This window comes from Cotesia glomerata, linkage group LG5 (assembly GCF_020080835.1).
Source record: "Cotesia glomerata isolate CgM1 linkage group LG5, MPM_Cglom_v2.3, whole genome shotgun sequence".
NCBI classification, from domain to species: Eukaryota; Metazoa; Arthropoda; class Insecta; order Hymenoptera; family Braconidae; genus Cotesia; species Cotesia glomerata.
Genome location: NC_058162.1, coordinates 23,842,671 through 23,865,318, shown reverse-complemented (window position 1 = coordinate 23,865,318; position 22,648 = coordinate 23,842,671). Strand labels below are relative to the sequence as shown.

The window sequence follows — 22,648 nt, the reverse complement described above, 5'->3', positions numbered from 1 at the left end:
TTTGAGAAAATGGCGAATTACGTAAAATAAACTATTTTAACCATTTTTTAGGGTAATAATTATTGGTAAAGTAAATAATTATTAAAAAAAAATTATTTTCAATAAAAATAATACCTTAAAAATAAAGAAAAATTGATTAAATCTATAAATTTGAAAACTTACAAAATAAGTCATCAAAATGGCGCCGATAAATCCGACAAAATGGCGAATTCCTCAAATGAAGACATATAGACCTATTTTAAGGTTATAATTGTAAGTAATAGGCAATAACTATAAGAATATTCTTTTTTTGTTTAAAATAATCCGTTAAAAAAAATTAAAAATTAATAAAAATTTAAGAATTATTATTGTTTTTTTGAAATAAATATAAAAAATATCGATCCTGTAAAAAGAAATAGTAAAAATAAAAATTAAATGATTCTTAAAAGACAAGAGCTCCTTAATAGAACTGAGTGAACATTAGAAACCGATAAAACGACTAGATAAATAAATTTGTTATATAAAAGTAGAAAGATGTGTTGATTTGTAAAACGAGAGTGAGGAAAGCTCAATACGCTGTAAGATAAATATTCTCTCGGGAACGTGATCGTAGAAACGCTTGTAAAATCCGTAAATGGCGATCGGTTTATTCCAAAAGTAATATTACATAGGTAGGTACAACTCGGATTCTCTCAGTACCGATACCATGTTCATTAACATTAGAAACGTCTTCCAGATCCGCAGTATGTACGTAATCCATATGTCCGTTTTTTATTTATATTATATTATGTATATACACATATATACATACATTGAAGCCTTGACCGATCGACGATAAAAACGTTATCCATTGGTATTCTTCATTCGATTACATGTCCACCGGCTATAAATATTTTTTTACCGATTTTTTTTACAACATTTGTCATGTATCGTGTATCGCCAAACCTGGAGAAAATTTAATTAATAATTTATTAAAACAGTTAAATCAATTATTTTTCATTTATTTATTTACTTGAATAATTAATAGCAACCTTGCAGTCACTATGTGACTGCCGTTACTTGTGAACCATAAATAAAATTTTACTTTATTAAATAATGAATTTTGTTAAATTGTGCTGTACTTTTTTAACTATTGACGTATTTAAAGATATAAGCTCATCCTAATGTTACACTGATCAAGAGCTTTCATTTGAGTACCCACATGCATTTTTAACATATTTTTCATATACATATATATATATAATATATAAAAATTGATGTGGGTACTCAAATGAAAGGTCTCGATGAGTGTAATGTCGGGATAGTCTTATATCTTTAAAAATGTCAGTAGTTGACAAGATAAAAGGTCATTTCTTAATTATTGACATTTTTCAAGTTATAAACTCATTTCAATGTTACACTCATTGAGACCTTTCGTTTAAGTACTCACATGACATTTTTCATATATTTTATATATATGGTATTTCTGAAATATATAAATATATAAAATATATGAAAAATTGATGTGGGTACTCAAATAAAAGGTCTTGATGAGTGTAACATCGAGATAAGCTTATATCTTTAAAAATGCCAATAGTTCACAAGAAACAAGGTCATTTCTTAATTATTAACATTTTTAAAGATATGAGCTCATCCTAATGTTACGCTCATCAAGAGCTTCCATTTGAGTACCCACTTGCATTTTTTATATATTTTTCATATATACATACATATAATATATATAAATATATGAAAAATTGATGTGGGTACTCAAATAAAAGGTCTTGATGTGTGTAACTTCAGGATGAGCTTATATCTTTAAAAATGTCAATAGTTGACAAGATACAAGGTCATTTTTTAATTATTGACATTTTTTAAGATATAAGCTCATGCCGATGTTAAACTCATCAAGAGCTTTCATTTGAGTACCCACTTGCATTTTTAATATATTTTCCATAGATATATATATATATATATATATATATATATATATATATATATATATATATATATATATATATATATATAATATATATAAATATATGAAAAATTGATGTGGGTATTCAAATGAAAGGTCTCGATGAGTGTAATGTCGGAGTGAGCTTATATCTTCAAAAATTTCAATAGTTCACAAGATATTTGTTAAATAGCACTGTACATTCTTAACTATTATCGTTTTTAAAGATATAAGCTCATTTCGATGTTACACTCATCGAGACCTTTCATTTAAGTACCCACATTGCATTTTTCATATATTTTATATATATAGTATTTGTGAAATATATAAATATATAAAAAATTGATGTGGGTACTCAAATAAAAGATCTTGATAAGTGTAACATCAGAATGAGCTCATATCTTTAAAAATGTCAATAGTTGACAAGATATAAGGTCATTTCTTAATTATTGACATTTTTTAAGATATAAACTCATTTCGATATAACACTCATTGAGATCTTTCATTTAAGTACCCACATTGCATTTTTCATATATTTTATATATATAGTATTTGTGAAATATATAAATATATAAAATATATGAAAAATTGATGTGGGTACTCAAATGAAAAGTCTTGATGAGTGTAACATCGAGATGAGCTTATATCTTTAAAAATGTCAATCATTCACAAGATACAACGTCATTTCTCAATTATGTATCTAGAGATAGAGAATTTTCAAATACAGCCTAAATACTTATTATGATAAATTGACTAATGGTGAGAATGATATGAAACCTTGAAATGGCACAACTCCAGGTCAAGACCTTTCTAATGATACCAAATTTAACCATAAAAACCTATTTTACCATAAAAAAACAATGGACACAAAATTATTCTTATTCTCTTAATAACATAGATCAATTAATTTTAAATATAGATTTATTGATTTCAATAAAATTTTCGAGCACTTTTATTCTTTTTACGAAGAATTTATCAAACATCAGTCACGTTTTAATGCAGTCTCTTAGAAAATTAAATTAATTATTTAATCATTCAATATATTATATTGTATTATTATTATTAATAGTTACTTATAAAAATAGCAAAGATAATTACAATTTCACCTAGAGATCGTTAACAATTACAATTACCTAGATACATCTAAAATTTATAATGATTAAAACAGACACAGTGTCAATATCAAAGACCCTTTTTTGTGCTGTCGTTGACAGTGCGTTGGAGATTAGAAATACTTATTTTTTGTCTGAGCGCGTTGGCGATGTCGCGGCACGTGCACGCGAGGTTGCAGATTATCTTCGAGGGCGACTCGTACTCGTTGGGAACGATTCCGTCGACGGAGGACTCGAAGAAGCTGAACAGAGGAAACCACACTCTGGTTCTTATGGAGTCACGCTGCATCAAAGCTTGGTTGTTCGCTAGCGTGTGGTAGTACAGGAACAGCCGAGAAGTTATGTAGAATGCTACGAACACGTCTATCGAATAGTGCTCGTGGGCTGCTAAGATGAAGAATATACCGAACATGTTCAGCATCCACGTGAATGTGTGCAAGAAGTAAAGTTGGCGAGGCGTATCTGCAAAAATTTTTATTTTTCATGAGAATTTGTTGGGAAAATTTTTTTATAAAAAATTTTTTTTTGTCATTTTTTTTTTCAAAATTTAAGCAAAAATTTTGAAATTAAACTTTTTATACTTTTATTTTGGCTCCAAAAAATTGATTTTGAATTTTGAGATCAATTTTTGGTTTAAATATAAGAAATACGTAAAAATTAAGAAGGAAATTTTTTTGTAGAAAATTATATTTTTTCCTACATTGATAAAAAAAATAACGACTCAAGAGAAAAAATCTTGACCCAAGAAGAAATACCATTTCGATGAAAATAAGTTTTTTGTATCAAGAAAAAAAATTCTTGAGTCAAAAAATTATCCTTGATTTAGGCAAATTTTTTTTTCTCAAGAACTTAATTCAAGATTTTTTTTTTCTTGAATTAAGTTAACTTTTTTATCAGTGTATAATTTTTTTGTATCTTCAAAATTTAACCAAAAATTTTGAAATTAAACTTTCTATAATTTAATTCTAGCTTCAAAAAATTGATTTTGATTTTTGAGATTAATTTCTGGTTTAAATATGAGAAGTACGGGAAAATTAAAAAAAGACCTTTTTTTAAAGGAAATTAAATTTTCTAAAAAAAAAATTTTCTTATAATTTTTTTGATTTTTCAAAATTAAATAAAAAATTTTGAAATTAAACTTTCTATAATTTAATTCTAGCTTCAAAAAATTGATTTTGACTTTTGAGATCAATTTCTGGTTAAAATATGAGAAATACTGGAAAATTAAAAAGGATCTTTTTTTTATAGGAAATTAAATTTTCTTCAAAAAAATAATTCTTATAATTTTTTTGTATCTTCAAAATTCAAAAAAATATTTTGAAACAAAATTTTCTCTATTTTAATTTTAGCTCCTAAGATTGTTTTTTAGCTATTGATACCAAATCCTCTAAATTAAAATAGATGAAATTGAAATAAACGTGAAGTTAACTAAGTATCGAATTATCGCAAAAATGTGGTCCCCGATTCTTTATTGATTGAATAATTAAGGCGCGCAATTTATATTCCTAGTTCTGATTAAAATAGATGAAAAAAATTTGATTAAAGCTTTTTTTTTTATAAGAAATTTAATTTCCTACAAAAAAAATTTCTTATAATTTTTTTCGTATTTTCAAAATTTAATCGAAAATTTTGAAATTAAACTTTCTTCATCTTAATTTTGACTACAATAAAATGTTTTTGATTTTTTAATCTGAAATTCTGGCTAAAATCAGAGAGATAGAAAAAAATTTACAAAAACCTTTTTTTTAGTGAATTAAATTTCTCATAAAAAAGGTTTCTAATCATTTTTTCATAATTAATTAATTAATAATTCCGTATTATTTATTCTCTGTATTTTTATATTTTATTAATAAATAAATACTTATTATTAATTCATTTTTTCATATTTGTAATATATAATCTATAATTCCGCAATTACTTAATTAAAAAACTAATTGCAAAAATTCTTATATTTTAAGAGCTCCACAAAAATTGGCTTCAAAAAAAATTTTCAACATCTTAAAAAATTGAATTTTTAATTTTGTAAATTAAAAAAATTTTGATGGCTCTTAAAACATGACAAACTATCATATTTTCTAATATATTTATATATTAGAAAATATATAAATATATTATAATTTTATATTTTCCAGCATAAATTATTTTTCAAATCAATTAATTAAAGCTTATATAACCTCTTAAAATAAAATATTTATAAAAAAAAAATTCCATAAATTCAAAACTTTTCTACTCAACAACATCTACTCTAACAAAGCATAAATATTTACATGTGACGCAACAAATAAATTAGCCTCGACTGTATTAAGTAATCAAAGCCTTGACACCCGAGGATCGATAAAAATCAAACTGATAAATAGAAGCAACTTACATTCAGTAATAAAAAAGTTAAGCATCGTCAACGCGACCGTGTGTCCGCTGAACATATAGTCCCCGCACGTTCTAACTCCCTGAATAGACATCCCAGCCCCTCGCCAGATGACGTACGCCATTGAAATTTTATTATACAGCTCCCCGTAGGCGGTTTTCGCCCAAGGGTCGTCGGGAGTCGGTCTCGGTTGGCACTGTAAATGTGCTCCAGGAACACTTAGAGATGTTATCAACATCGTCACGCATCTTAACAGGAACACTGTCCCCGACAAAGCAAAGAATCTTCTCAGTAGAATAAATCTGTAAAATTAATTATCGATATTATTATTTAGGCTGCATTGGAAAATGCTCTATCTCTATATATATAATTATGAAATGACTTTGTATCTTGTGAACTATTGAGATTTTTAAAGATATAAGCTCACTCCGACATTTCACTTATCGAGACCTTTCATTTGAGTACCCACATCAATTTTTCATATATTTCATACATTTATCTATGATATGTATGTATATATGAAAAATATATCAAAAATGCATGTGGGTACTCAAATGAAAGCTCTTGATGAGTGTAACATCAGAATGAGCTTATATCTTTAAAAACGTCAATAGTTAAGAAAGTAGAGTGCAATTTAACAAATATCTTATGAACACTACATTCTCTCTAAAGCATATAAGTCAATCATATTGACATTCACTATCTATGCGTCTTCATTTGAGTACTCAGAATCATTTTGTTTATCATATTATTTCATATATTTATCTGGGACACTTATATATATGTATATATGAAAAATATATTAAAAATGCAAGTGGGTACTCAAATGAAAGCTCTTGATGAGTGTAACATCAGAATGAGCTTATATCTTTAAAAACGTCAATAGTTAAGAAAGTAGAGTGCAATTTAACAAATATTTTGTGAACTATTGACATTGTTAAAGATATAAGCTCATCCTGATGTTACACTCATCGAGACCTTTCATTTGAGTACCCACATCAATTTTTCATATATTTCATATATTTATATATATTATATATATGTATATATGAAAAATATATTAAAAATGCAAGTGGGTACTCAAATGAAAGCTCTTGATGAGTGTAACATCAGAATGAGCTTATATCTTTAAAAACGTCAATAGTTAAGAAAGTAGAGTGCAATTTAACAAATATCTTGTGAACTATTGACATTGTTAAAGATATAAGCTCATACTGATGTTACACTCATCGAGACCTTTTATTTGAGTACCCACATCAATTTTTCATATATTTCATATATTTATATATATTATATATATGTATATATGAAAAATATATTAAAAATGCAAGTGGGTACTCAAATGAAAGCTCTTGATGAGTGTAACATCAGAATGAGCTTATATCTTTAAAAACGTCAATAATTAAGAAAGTAGAGTGCAATTTAACAAATATCTTGTGAACTATTGACATTGTTAAAGATATAAGCTCATCCTGATGTTACACTCATCGAGACCTTTCTTTTGAGTACCCACATCAATTTTTCATATATTTCATATATTTATATATATTATATATATGTATATATGAAAAATATATTAAAAATGCAAGTGGGTACTCAAATGAAAGCTCTTGATGAGTGTATCATCGGGATGAGCTTATATCTTTAAATCCGTCAATATTTAAGCAAGTACAGTGCAATTTAACAAGGCATTATTTAATAAAGCAAAATTTTAATTTTTTATAGTTCACGGCTGCAAATTCAAAATAACAATTCATAATAAATGATTCAAATTTTTGATATTATGGCAAAAATAATAGTCGTGTAAAAATTTAAAAAAATATAAAATGCAATTTTTAACAATCACTATTTTCGCCATAATATTAAACATTTGAAAAATATTTTAGCTCTTATTATTAGTTATTTTTATTAATAATTAATAATAGTTAAAATCAATAAACTTTACCTATATTTATGAAATATAAGAACCATCAGCCAGATAGCGAATAACAATGTCCCAGTTACTTCACAAATATCAAAAGCCCAGGGTATGTGTGGGACATTGTCAAGAAAAATGTCTGGCAATGGCGGGTACTTTTTCATGTCTGGGACTCTGTCGTGGACTATCACCATCACGAAGGCTGTAATCCACGTCACTATGAACAAATAGCCCAGGCTGATAAATGCTTTCCATATTTCTGGAGGTAGGTGCGAGGCATGTCCGTCGTCGGATACTGACGCTGAATAGAATTCTGGGTCTACTGAGCTCTCGTTGTTTGATATGAAACTCTGTAACTAGACAATTTTAATTAGTATTTTTTTTTTTTTTTTTTTATTAAGCATATTATTCATTGTCATGGAAAATAATTTTCTTTAGAAGAAATAATCGATGTATTGAATATTGCAGCGGTGTAGAATGATTTAAAATATTAACAGATGACAGGACAATTAATAAAGAAGTTTAATGTACGTAACATAATATTGTCTTTCTATTGTTAATTGTGATCGATAATGAACAGCTGCATTGTTTAATAAATGTGAAAAATTTTATATTGTTATTTTTTTTTTTTTTTTAAATAAAGTTTTTCAATGAAAAAATTTTTGTTAGAAAAATTCAAAGAAATTTTTAATTTATGATGTGAAATATTAAAAATAAGAAAAAATTATAAGATAAAAAAAATTAAATTCTCTACAAAAATGTTTCCTATCAATTTTTCCGAATCTCTAATATTTTATGTAAATTTTAAAATCAAAAGCTAAAAATAATTTTTTATTCTCAGAAGAAATTGTACTAACATTCTGATTTTTTAATTTTGAGTTAAATATTAAAAATATCAAAAAATAATACGAAATCTTTTTTATAGAAAATTTAATACTTTATAAAAAAAAAAAAGGTTTTATAAATTTTTTTGTATCTCTTATCCTTTAGCCAGAATTTTAATTCGAAATAAAAAAAATGAGATGTATTAAAAAAAATAAAAATAATAATAATAATAAACAAACCTCTTGTCTATTATGAGAATAAAAATTCGAAGAAGTAAACTCAAGCTGCCCCAGCTCAAATAAAACCGCCATATTTTCCTTCTGTAATTTCTTAATACTGATATAAAGTCTCTTCACATCTCCTAACTTCTCAATTTTCATGCCCTGGCTCTTGAGATCATCCTCTCGGATCGTCAGCAGAGACTTGCCATCAATGTCATGAGCCTTGAAGTAAAACGCACAAGATCCATGTCCGGACTCCTCAAGCCACTTGATCACGTCTTCGTTCGTCCAGTTGACGATGTCTTTTGGCAGGGTCTTGGCCATTTTAGATACAATAAAACTACGGGTAGTCAATCAGCTGCAGCAGAGACTCCAATCTTCGATCTATAATTAATTATTATGATATTAAAGTTAGCTGTCACTTCACAATTTTATAATTTTATTTAACAAGCGAATTTGTTCCGGAAAATTATTTTTAAAAAAGTGCAGGTTTTATTTATTAAAATTTTTATATGTCAATTTTTTACTCCTTTTTTTTTTTTAATATCTGCTAAATTAATTTTAATTAATTATTCATAACTAGCAACCTTGCAGTCACTATGTGACTGCCGTGACTCGTTAACTAGAAAAACTTAAAATTATGCTTTATTAAATAATACCTTTTGTTAAATTGCACTGTACTTTCTTAAATATTGACGTTATTAAAGATATAAGCTCATCATGATAATACACTCATCAAGAGCTTTCATTCAAGTACCCACATGCATTTTTGATATATTTTTCATATATACATGTATATAATATATATAAATATATGAAATATATAAAAAATTGATGTGGGTACTCAAATGAAAGGTCTCGATGAGTATAATGTCGGGGTGAGCGTATATCTTTAAAAATGTCAATATTTCACAAGATACAAGGTAATTTCTTAATTATTGACATTTTTCAAGATATAAACTTATTTCGATGCAACACTCATTGAGACCTTTCATTTAAGTACCCAAATGGTATTTTTCATATATTTTGTATATATGGTATTTGTGAAGTATATAAATATATAAAATATATGAAAAATTGATGTGGGTACTCAAATGAAAGGTCTCGATGAGTGTAACATCGGGATGAGCTTATATCTTTAAAAATGTCAATAGTTCACCAAATACAAGGTCATTTCTTCATTATTAACATTTTTAAAGATAAGAGCTCATCTCGATGTTACGCTCATCAAGAGCTTTCATTTAAGTACCTACTTGCATTTTTGATATATACATATATATAATATATATAAATATATGAAATATATAAAAAATTGATGTGGGTACTCAAATGAAAGGTCTCGATGAGTGTAACATCGGAATGAGCTTATATCTTTAAAAATGTCAATAGTTCACCAAATACAAGGTCATTTCTTAATTATTGACATTTTTTAAGATATAAACTCATTCCGATGTAACACTCATCGAGAGCTTTCATTTAAGTACCCACATGGCATTTTTCATATATTTTATATATGGTATTTGTGAAATATATAAATATATAAAATATATGAAAAATTGATGTGGGTACTCAAATGAATGGTCTCGATGAGTATAATGTCGGGGTGAGCGTACATCTTTAAAAATGTCAATATTTCACAAGATACAAGGTAATTTCTTAATTATTGACATTTTTCAAGATATAAACTTATTTCGATGTAACACTCATTGAGACCTTTCATTTAAGTACCCACATGGTATTTTTCATATATTTTGTATATATGGTATTTGTGAAGTATATAAATATATAAAATATATGAAAAATTGATGTGGGTACTCAAATGAAAGGTCTCGATGAGTGTAACATCGGGATGAGCTTATATCTTTAAAAATGTCAATAGTTCACCAAATACAAGGTCATTTCTTCATTATTAACATTTTTAAAGATAAGAGCTCATCTCGATGTTACGCTCATCAAGAGCTTTCATTTGAGTACCTACTTGCATTTTTGATGTATACATATATATAATATATATAAATATATGAAATATATAAAAAATTGATGTGGGTACTCAAATGAAAAAAGAATCTCGGCAAGTGAGTAACATCAGGATAACTTTACTATCTTTAAAAATGTCAATAGTTCATCAAATACAAGGTCATTTCTTAATTATTGACATTTTTTAAGATATAAACTCATTCCGATGTAACACTCATCGAGAGCTTTCATTGAAGTACCCACATGGCATTTTTCATATATTTTATATATATGGTATTTGTGAAATATATAAATATATAAAATATATGAAAAATTGATGTGGGTACTCAAATGAATGGTCTCGATGAGTATAATGTCGGGGTGAGCGTATATCTTTAAAAATCTCAATAGTTCACCAAATACAAGGTCATTTCTTCATTATTAACATTTTTGAAGATATGAGCTCATCTTGATGTTACGCTCATCAAGAGCTTTCATTTGAGTACCTACTTGCATTTTTGATATATACATATATATAATATATATAAATATATGAAATATATAAAAAATTGATGTGGGTACTCAAATGAAAGGTCTCGATGAGTGTAACATCGGAATGAGCTTATATCTTTAAAAATGTCAATAGTTCATCAAATACAAGGTCATTTCTTAATTATTGACATTTTTTAAGATATAAACTCATTCCGATGTAACACTCATCGAGAGCTTCCATTGAAGTACCCACATGGCATTTTTCATATATTTTATATATATGGTATTTGTGAAATATATAAATATATAAAATATATGAAAAATTGATGTGGGTACTTAAATGAAAGGTCTCGATAAGTATAATGTCGGGGTGAGCGTATATCTTTAAAAAATTCAATTTTTCACAAGATACAAGGTAATTTCTTAATTATGTATCTATGCACAAATTCAAGTCTTTTACAATGAGACTAAATTTCACTAAAAAAAAACCAATTTTATCATATGACCGATTTTATCTTAGACAAAATTTTATTTATTTTCTTAATAATATAGATAATTCTTTATAACTTTATAATAAAATTATCCGTTCAAAAATTGTTTGTCTTTTATTTATTAATCAAATTAGAACTAAAAAAATATTTTTAAAAAATTGCATGTGTATTTTTTTAAATTTTCCACATGCGAAATTTTTTCTTCTATTTTTTATTCTTTTTTCTTTAATAATTTTTCAATAAAATAAACTACAAAAATTTTCAGATGGCTAATTTAATTTTCATCATCATGATTAATCTCTTCTTTAATAACAGCTTAATTTTGATAACAAAGGTTGCTAATTATCAAGATTAATTATCCATTAGTCACTTAGCATGCACTTATAAATATGCAAGTATAAAAAAAAATATAATAAATAAATAAATACCTTTGTCTTGGTTGCAGGTTTTATTTTTAAGAATAATTAAACATTATTATCAGCGATGTTGATATTGGACGCATGTTATTGTTTATATTTTTATTTCAATAATAATATTTCTCCAGTGCTCACATATTTTTAGACGTATAAATAAATTCAGCCATAACGCTAATGGAATTTTTAATAGACAAATAGACAATTAAAATATTCACTGATACTGATAACAAGGCCGTATTTATTATCGCACTGAACAATGAATTTTGCTGGCGCGGTTGAGTTGCAACTGCGAACTAGAAGAGAGAAGAGGTATTATATGTATTAGTCAAGCTATTTTACGGTTGGTGACAAATGATTATAATCATAAAATTACAATTATAATTATAATTATAAAACAAACTAATGACAAGCGGTCATGATACCTTGTGCTGACTGGTGGCTGGTTGATGATCCTGGTGATCCGGTGCTCAGTGTTGTTTAATGTTTTTAACTGTTAACTGTTAACTGTAAACGTGTAAATGTTGAATTGAAATGATAAATAACTGTAACATGTGAGTGTCCTACTTTTTATCCTTCTTAGTTTAGTTTTTGGTGTCAAACAGAGAATTTGTTGAATTTTTTTGAGGTTACGGACGTTGCCGCAAGATGGCGCTGAGGGCCATTTTTGCAATTTTCTGGATAAAAATTAAATTAGCCGAAATCTAACAATCTTTTTAATTTTTCTTAAAATAATTACAAACATAAAAAAAATTTTTTCATTTGTAAAAAACTTGAAAAACTATAAGTGCAATTTTTGAAAAAAAATTTAAAAATTAAAAATGTCCGCTAACTTCCTGTTGGTAAAAAGAAATGCAGAAAATTGCTGCTGACATCATCAACATCTGGCACGGAAAATTACTAGAAAATTCACAAGTTCAAGATGTCGCCCGTGATTTTTATTTTTCACCGATGCAAACACACGTTCAGTGTTCACTATATCAATAACAAATAAAATTACTCTTCTAAGGTTAGTTTGTGTTTTTTATAAATTAATAATTAGAAAATATTAAAATTTTCTTGAGTAATTTAGAATTTTTTATCGAGTAATTTTTTTTTAATGTCAAAATTTTTTTTTCAGTGATAGAATGAAAAAATGAAGCTGTTGAATAAAAATATTGACAGAGATGGTGGAGGGTAAGTTGTTGAATTGATAATTTATTAAATTAGCAAATTTTTTAGTTTTTAAAAATTTTTTTCATTAATTAAAGTTAAATTTAAAAGGTGTTTTTAAAAAATTGCAGTTAGAGTTTTTGAAATCTTGTATTTGTAAAATTTTTAAAAAGAATAATTTTCATAAAAACTGTCATATGTTTGTTAATTTCATTATCATTATTTAATTATTTAAGAAAAAAAATGTGAAACTTAAATTAGTAAGCTGACAATTTTTTAATTTTTATCAATAATTAATTTTAAAAAATTTTAGCTGTCAATTATTTTAAATTTTTATAGCAAATCAATTATAATAAAAAATATGTGTGTGTACCAGAGTACACAAGTAAGAAGTGAAACTTCTTTATGACTTATAATTTTTTTACTATTTACAACTTCACAGAAATTGGCTAGATAAGGCACGCGAAAAATAATTTTTCAAGATTAAATTAAAGCTATTTTTTTTTTTTTACACGCTTTATATTAGCTTCACTTGTATGTCAGTTTGTCATCAGTATGTTAGTAACTCTCCGTGGGTAATCTGCGCGCCTGCGGCCTTCCTTGGTTCTGGTAGCCGTTTCTCAGGCTCGCTCTCCGAAATCGAACTCTGATTCCCCGTATTTATAATATTTATAAATAATTATTTTTTATTAGCTTCACTTGTATGTCAGTATGTCAGTATGTAACTCTCCGTGGGTAATTTGCGCGCCTGAATATTTTTGATAATCAAACAAATAAGAGTTTAAAAAAATTAAATAATCAGGCTTTTATAAGTAAACCAAACTAAAAGTAAAAATAAATAATAGTTTAAAAAACTAAAACACGCTTTTTATAGAAAACCAAACTAAAAAATAGAAAATAAATTTAAATTAAGAATATTGTTAAAAATTTCAATAAATATAAATTAATAATAGTGTAAATAAAAAATGTATTTTATTTTAAAAAAGCGTGGGGTGCTTTTTAAGATATTATCAAAATGATAATCACTCTACTCATATCTGTCAATAAAATATTTATAACTATTGACACCATGCACCTCACGCTTTTTTTAAAATAAAATACATTTTTTTTATTTACACTATTATTAATTTATATTTATTGAAATTTTTAACACTATTCTTAATTTAAATTTATTTTCTATTTTTTAGTTTGGTTTTCTATAAAAAGCGTGTTTTTAGTTTTTTTAAACTATTATTTATTGTATTATAGACATGCATACCAATAATATGAGTAATTCATTTTATCATTGCTTTTATTATAATCATTGTAATTCATCAATTATGATCTCATCATCATTACCATTGTTGTCATTTTTTAAACTCTGCCATTATTTAATCGGTTTACAAAAATTATGTAAAGAACTTTAATATTTATATTTTCTTCTATAACATAGTAAAAATAATTCAAAACAGATATTTAATAACTAACTCAATTACACAAGTTATGAGTAAATAATTGGAATTATCTATTCAAAGTAATACAATTATATAATGATAATTAATCTTGTAGACATGCAATGATTTTGTAGAATTAAAAATGAATAGATAAATCATTAGAAACAAATAAATAAAAAAGATGTACGTATACATATTTTGATTTACTAATAATTGTATTTTTTTTTTTATTTTTAAATTATCAATTAATTTGTTTTTTTTTTTTTTTGTTTTTAGATTTATTCTTTACGGCGCTATACTGAACTTTGATAAAAAAAAAAAAAAAATAACATGGCGCGTAACCAAAAATTGTGACGATTTTTTTTTACATTGCTATAAAATTTCTCTCATGCGTCGATAAAGAAGTTTCACTTCAAAAATGTTTTAAAAAAATATCATTAATAATTTTTTTTGAATTGTCAAATGTGAAATTTTTTAATGAATTAATTTTTCTTTTCATAATAATTTAATTGCTATAAAATAAATCATGTACAAAAAAAAATATTTTTTTTTTTATTTTCTACACAGAATTTTTTCTACAAAATTTTTATAAAATGAAAAAAATTTCCTAAAGCTAGTTAAGTTAAAATTATAAAAAATTAAATGACAAATAATGAAATTGTTAACTATAGGAGTGTCGTTTTGGTCCCGGAAAACCCAGAAGACATGTGGCACGCATACAATCTCATATCAGAGGGAGATTGTGTCTGCGGATCAACGATCCGAAAAGTCCAGACGGAAAGTTCAACCGGTAGCACCAACAGCACGCGAGTCCGCACTACGTTGACAATCAACGTCGAGAACATAGACTTTGACACCCAGGCATGTGTTTTGAGACTCAAGGGAAGAAATATTGTAGAAAACCAATATGTCAAGGTATGAATCATAAATTTAAACTAGCAACTTTGCAGTCACTATGTGACTGCCGTTACTTGTGAACCATAAAACAAATTTTTGCTTTATTAAATAATGACTTTTGTTAAATTGTACTGTACTTACTTAAATATTGAAGTTTTTAAAGATATAAGCTCATCCCAATGTTACACTCATCAAGAGCTTTCATTTGAGTACCCACATGCATTTTCATATATTTTTCATATATACATATATACATAATATATATAAATATATGAAAAATTGATGTGGGTACTCAAATGAAAGGTCTCGATGAGTGTAACATCGGGATGAGCTTATATCTTTAAAAATGTCAATAGTTAACAAGATACAAGGTCATTTCTTAATTATTGACATTTTTGAAGATATAAACTCATTTTGATGTTACACTCATCGAGACCTTTCATTTGAATACCCACATGGCATTTTTCATATATTTTATATATATATGGTATTTGTGAAATATATAAATATATAAAATATATGAAAAATTGATGTGGGTAATCAAATGAAAGGTCTCGATGAGTGTAACATCGGGATGAGCTTATATCTTTAAAAATGTCAATAGTTAACAAGATACAAGGTCATTTCTTAATTATTGACATTTTTGAAGATATAAACTCATTTTGATGTTACACTCATCGAGACCTTTCATTTGAATACCCACATGGCATTTTTCATATATTTTATATATATGGTATTTGTGAAATATATAAATATATAAAATATATGAAAAATTGATGTGGGTAATCAAATGAAAGGTCTCGATGAGTGTAACATCGGGATGAGTTTATATCTTTAAAAATGTCAATAGTTAACAAGATACAAGGTCATTTCTTAATTATTGACATTTTTGAAGATATAAACTCATTTTGATGTTACACTCATCGAGACCTTTTATTTGAATACCCACATGGCATTTTTCATATATTTTATATATATGGTATTTGTGAAATATATAAAATATATGAAAAATTGATGTGGGTAATCAAATGAAAGGTCTCGATGAGTGTAACATCGGGATGAGCTTATATCTTTAAAAATGTTAATAGTTGACACGATACAATGCAATTTCTTAATTATTGACATTTTTTAAGATATAAGCTCATCATGATAATACACTCATCCAGAGCTTTAATTTGAGTACCTACTTGCATTTTTGATATATTTTTTATATATACATATATATATATATATATATATATATATATATATATATATATATATATATATATAACATATAAATATATGAAATATATGAAAAATTGATGTGAGTACTCAAATGAAAGGTTTTGATGAGTGTAACATCAATATGAGCTTATATATTTAAAAATGTCAGTAGTTCACAAGATACAAGCTTATTTCTTAATTATGTTTTTAAATACAGATCATTTTTGAATGCAGCCTAAATACTTATCATTATAATGTGACTATCCTGGAGAAAAAATTTCTCTTATTCTCTCAATAATATAGATCATTTAAATACAATAACTAAAATTAAATTATAGATGGGACAATACCACACGCTGGATGTCGAGAAGAACCGTAAATTCACTCTAAGGAAAGTTAAATGGGACTCGATAGCGTTGGAGCGAATTGACACAGCATGCGACCCGTCTCAGAATGCTGATGTGGCTGCTATTGTCATGCAGGAAGGAATAGCTCACATATGTCTGATCACTTCGAACATGACGATAGTGAGGGCTAAGATTGACCAGGTTATTCCTCGCAAACGGAAGGGCATGACTTCCCAGCACGAGAAAGGCTTGAACCGCTTCTACGAGAACATCATGCAGGCAATTTTGCGGCACGTTAATTTCGATATTGTCAAGTGTGTTATTGTAGCGAGCCCGGGGTTCGTCAAGGACCAGTTCATGGAGTACATGATTCAGCAGGCTATAAAAACTGATAATAAATTGTTGCTGGAGAACAAGAGCAAGTTTATGCTGGTCCATGCCAGCTCCGGGTTCAAACACTCGCTGAAGGAAGTCCTGGCTGATCCTGCTGTGGTTACTAGGATGTCTGATACTAAAGCAGCTGGGGAAGTTAAAGCTCTTGAACAGTTTTATACTATTTTGCAAACTGATCCTGCTAGAGCTTTTTATGGGAAAAAACATTGTCTTGCTGCTGCGGCTGCTCAAGCTGTTGAAACTTTGCTTATTTCTGACAAATTGTTTAGGTATGTTTTTATTTTATTTTATTAAGGACATTTATGCGCTACGCTAGAGTCAAATAAATACTTTTTATGAAATTTATTGGAGTCTTGGGGAAAAATTTTTAAGTATATCAATGATCTTATAATGATTTATAATTTTTTTTTATTAACCCGAAAATTTTTTTTGGGATCTATTTTAAAAAATCAGTAAATATTAATCGTTGATTTGACGGCTACTTTAATAATATGAATATTACTAGCAACCTTGCAGTCACTATGTAACTGCCGTGACTTGTGAACCATAAATAAAATTTTGCTTTATTAAATAATGAATAATGACTTTTGTTAAATTACACTGTACTTTCTTAACTATTGACATTTATAAAAATATAAGCTCATCCCGATGTTACACTCATCAAGAGCTTTCATTTGAGTACCCACATGCATTTTGATATATTTTTCATATATACAATCTTGGACATTAATTTGTGTCAGTTTCTAAGTTTAAGGATTTATGGCCATCAATAAATTTGGCCGTTTCTAAACTTTAAAATTGGAAAATATGAAATTTTCCAATTTGTAAAATAAGCAAACCATAAAAAATGATATTATAAAAATTTTAAAAATATAAATAAAGTCAAAAGTAAATTATACCTGTACTAAAATGTGACAAATAAAAAGACAGCCAACTGTAAATAATAAAATTTCTAAATGAATTCATTTTTAAAAAATGAACAGTTAAAAAAAAGCATTAATAAAACGTCATTAATCTAAAAATATCGGATTAAAAAAAAAAGAATTATTAAAAATATTCCCAATTAAAAAAATGATAAACTAAAAGTTTGAACATCTAAAACAACGTTACATTATAGTTGAGAATATTTAAAATCACGAATTTTAAAATATGACGATATATGAAAAATTGATGTGGGTACTCAAATGAAAGGTCTTGATGAGTGTAACACCGGGATGAGCTTATATCTGTAAAAATGTCAATATTTCACAAGATATAAGGCCATTTCTTAATTATGTATCTATAAATAGAGTATTTTCGAATGCAGCCTAAATACTAGGGTGCTTTTTTTTTTCAACTATTTTTTTTTTTTCAGTTCCATCGTGAAATTTTGTTGCAAGTACCCAAAAAAAAATACCCTGAAAGTTTAGGCCCTTAATATTAATATTAAGACCTCGACCCAGGCGTTTAAAGATTTCCCCTTAAAAAAACACAGAAATTTTGATTTATTTATGTTTAAATTTCTATAGCTCAGTGGCATTTCACAGCATTGCTTCGACCGTGAACGGGTTTTTTTCAGAATTGAATGCTCTACAAAAGTGTCCATAGCGGCCAAGCCGTAACTCGAACCGGCGAGGTAGTACAGGCCTCTAAACTTGATTTTTCCATGAAATTCGCGTTTTTTCGCATTTATCTCGTGAATGACAAGAGCTACAGAAAAAATGTGAATGACAAACTTGTAGAACATTCAATTTCCTACAAAAAAAAGTCCTGAGCACGAAGTCGCTAAAATCAAAATTTTCAGAGATATTTAATGATATTTTTAAAAGATATTTTTTATAATTTTGACTGGTCGTTAATATTATTTCCGAATCATCTAGTACTGTATAGTATCCCTAATTGTAATAATGAATGAATAAAATTTATTTATTTTTCAGTTTATTAATAAGGTAAAAGCCCCAATTATTGACAGGCGTCTAAATATTGACACCCTAAATTATTGCACGCCTCATAGCGCGAAGCGCGTGAGGTTGTGCTTTATATATACTCAACTCGTCAAGGTCAAGCAATTTTGTGATCTTTAAATGCCTCTATCACAACCATATTACACTTATACAATGATATAAGTAGATGTACACCGAAAAAAAATTTTAATTAAACCATCTTTTACTTTCTAAAATTTACGTTCACGGTCGAAGCAATGCTGTGAAATGCCACTGAGCTATAGAAATTTAAACATAAAAAAATCAAAATTTCTGTGTTTTTTTAAGGTATTACCCTCGCGACTTCCGTCGTCAAAAGTTTATGCTAGAGTATACGGTACACATACCGGATAGTCATTATTGACAAGCCTAAAACTTTTTGCTGTTTATGTACTTATTTCAGCCAATCACGAACGAGAAACTGATCGTTTGAAAAATCTGGCAACACTGCGTGAGCATTAAGATATTTTATAGTGGTTATACTGTAGTGTTTTGGACTAGCTGTAGACTAACCTCTGTTTTGATACATGCGTTTATTTATTTATTCACAAACATTTATTTGGAAATATAGTAACAATGTCTGAAAAATCGACATATAAAAGACGATTCATGAAAAAAAGTCCTTGAAAAACGACAGAAATCTCGAGTAAATATGGAAATAACTATACAAATAACAAATAGAAAAAAAATAATTGACAATATTGTTTTGTTTTTTCAGAAAAATAAGTAATTAAATTTTTGTGTTTATATGTATTAACTGATTTTAAATTTAAGTATTTTTTATTATTTCATCTGACTATTATTTTTATAACTTATGAAAGATTAATATATATTATTATATTAAAATTGTTAACTTTTTGAATTTTTAATAAATATAAAAAAAATTAAAATTAATTCAGCCAACATTTAAAATTTTTAGAATTTTTTATTGAAAAATGATTACAAAAAATAAAAAATTTCACTTGAAAAAAGCTTCAAAAACTGTAAATGCAATATAAAAAAAAAATTTTTTTTTCTTATTTAATTATTAAAAAAAAAATCAAAAAATTAAAAATGTCGACTAACTTTAGTATCATAAAAAAATACTTATTTTCATAAAATAATCATAGTTTTTTTTTTTTTTTTAAATAAATAAAATTAATAACTATAATATTACACCTAACGTAAATTAAACTTTTCAAATTTGTCAGCGCATGCGCATCTCATACTTCTTTCGCGGCTTACAAAACTTGCGCTGTTGCCACAGCTTTATTAACGTATCCCCTCCTCGGCTAAAGTCTGGTAAATTTTTAATTACTTATTACTAATTATCTCTGAAACTGTGTGGTAATTATCAATGAATTTTTTTTTTTTTTAATTGTTTAGTTGTTAGTTAACGTTACTCTAGTTTTTTAAAAAGATCCTAAGAAAAGTTTCTAAGATATAAAAATGTTTGTAGGTAAATTTTTCGATATCCCGTATACTGTAATGTATAAGAGCGTTCAAAACTCAAACTTTGAAATTAAATATCTCGGAAACTAGATGGTCAAAAATTCTCAAATTGCGCCAATCGACGCAGAATTATATGAAAATTAATCTACCAAAATTAAAAAAAAATCCTAAGAAAATGACTGGCGAGGGTACTACCTTAAGGGGAAATCTTTAAACGCCTGGGTCGAGGTCTTAATATTAATATTAAGGGCCTAAACTTTCAGGGTATTTTTTTTTGGGTACTTGCAACAAAATTTCACGATGGAACTGAAAAAAAAAAAAATAGTTAAAAAAAAAAGCACCCTACTAAATACTTATTACAATAAATTGATTATCGGTGAGAACGATACGAAATCTTGAAAAGGCACAACTCCAGGTCAAAACTTTTCCAACGATACCAAATTTAACCATAAAAAACCCATTTTATCATATAAATGATTGATGATGATGATGATTATAGAGTGATTATTTATTTTTAGGTGTCATGATATTGCTGAAAGGAAAGAATATGTTGAGTTGGTTGAAAGTGTAAGAGAATCTAATGGAGATGTTAAAATATTTTCAAGCATGCACGTTTCTGGAGAACGTAAGTTTAGTTTTTATTATGAAAAGTCGAAAAATTTATTTATTCTATTTTTTTTTTTTAATTATTTCTTGTTTGTATTTAGATAAATTTTTTTATTATTGTTTTTTAATCTGAAATACAAAAAATGTTTTGTTTTTTATTGATATTTTTGAGGGATTAATTTTTAGAGTACTAAACTATTTATTTTTTAAGATTATGAAAAATTAAAAAAATGTTTTATCATTTACTGATTTTAAAATATTTCATTTTTGACATTCGGTTGACGATTTTCATTTTTTTTTTTTTTTTCATATTATGCATCAAAAATCAAATAATAAAAAAAAATTTTTGTAATTTTGGGTTCCATTTAATCAATTATAAAAAATTATTCAAATTTAAAATTCTAGATATTGACAATTTTTTTTAATTCTTCTATTTTTACTGCTAAATTATTTTATTTCTAAATTGTTGATCAAATATAAAAATTTACAAATTTTTCAAAAATTCATAAAGAATGTTTACATTGATATTTCATTAAATTTTTTTTTATTTCTATTTTTCAAGAAAAAAATAGTATTTAATTAATAAATTATTGTATGAAAAATAACAAAAAAAAAAAATAAATTTTATTCTTCAGAACTCGAGCAATTGACGGGTATAGCAGCAATTTTGAGATTCCCAATGCCAGAGCTGGAAGACGAAAGCGACGGCGACGATTCCTCTGAAGAAGATTGACAGGAGTATTCCGTATGATAGTTAATTTTTATGTTTTATAACCGTGGCAATTTATAATTAATTAACTAAACAAAAGTGTCTTAATCATCATGGATTATATACAATGTTAATTTATTGTACAAACAGTTTAAATAATTTATTATTATCTAAGATCATATATTTGACTTCTTTGTTCCTTTCAGAGTTCTTGTGCTTCTTATAAATAATTATAACTTAAAATTATAGTTAAGCTTAACTAGATAGTCTATTTCTTTCTTCTCTCCAAAAACGAGCGTAATGTCCGTTGGCTTTTATCAACTCTTCATGAGTTCCAGACTCTGAAATATTTCCGCGATTTATAAAAATAATCCGCGAAAATATTCGCGTCGCTGATAATGGGTCGTGTGTTGAAGCGATACATGTGCGTCCTACTGCTACAGAAGATATTATATTTTCTAATCGCTAAAAAATAATTTAATTTTATTATCTTCTTTTAATTTAATTAACCCTTCGTAGGTCGCATAATGAGCGCGGCGCCGCCTTTTTTGCATTTTTTTTTTCTCGAAATTCAGTTCATTGATAATTTTGAAAAAAATTAAGTGCATTCTTCTAACTTTTCTAAAAATTGTGACGATATAAAAAAGCATAAAAATATATACGAAGTAATTTAAAAAAGCAATTTTCGGAACCGGGCGGCGCTATGCCGCCCGGTGCGAGTGGGCCTCCGGGAGATTTTCTAACTGCGCTGTTGCCGAATGTCGTTACCGCCACTATTTCAATTAAATCTGTTTTAGCGCATGTG

At 26.7% G+C, this 22,648-nt stretch overlaps 2 protein-coding genes across 3 annotated transcripts; one reads left to right on the top strand and one right to left on the bottom strand.

Moving 5' to 3' along the window:
- Window positions 1–2,818: 2,818 nt before the first annotated feature.
- LOC123265638 (sphingomyelin synthase-related 1) lies at window positions 2,819–12,279 on the bottom strand. Of its 2 annotated transcripts, none has more exons than XM_044729464.1 (6): window positions 12,134–12,279; window positions 11,724–12,004; window positions 8,375–8,740; window positions 7,338–7,666; window positions 5,396–5,694; window positions 2,819–3,489 (listed from the first exon to the last, which is right to left on the bottom strand). In XM_044729464.1, exons 3-6 carry the CDS (start codon window positions 8,678–8,680, stop codon window positions 3,098–3,100), a joined length of 1,326 nt encoding a protein of 441 aa, XP_044585399.1. In that variant the 5' UTR covers window positions 8,681–8,740; window positions 11,724–12,004; window positions 12,134–12,279; the 3' UTR covers window positions 2,819–3,097. The 2 variants fall into 2 exon arrangements, with proteins under 2 accessions (XP_044585399.1, XP_044585400.1); XM_044729465.1 differs by having other exon boundaries at window positions 7,338–7,660.
- LOC123265640 (protein pelota) lies at window positions 12,182–22,024 on the top strand. The gene is made up of 7 exons (XM_044729466.1): window positions 12,182–12,262; window positions 12,567–12,717; window positions 12,829–12,884; window positions 14,965–15,208; window positions 16,735–17,405; window positions 21,047–21,153; window positions 21,770–22,024. Exons 3-7 carry the CDS (start codon window positions 12,844–12,846, stop codon window positions 21,865–21,867), a joined length of 1,161 nt encoding a protein of 386 aa, XP_044585401.1. The 5' UTR covers window positions 12,182–12,262; window positions 12,567–12,717; window positions 12,829–12,843; the 3' UTR covers window positions 21,868–22,024.
- Window positions 22,025–22,648: the final 624 nt, after the last annotated feature.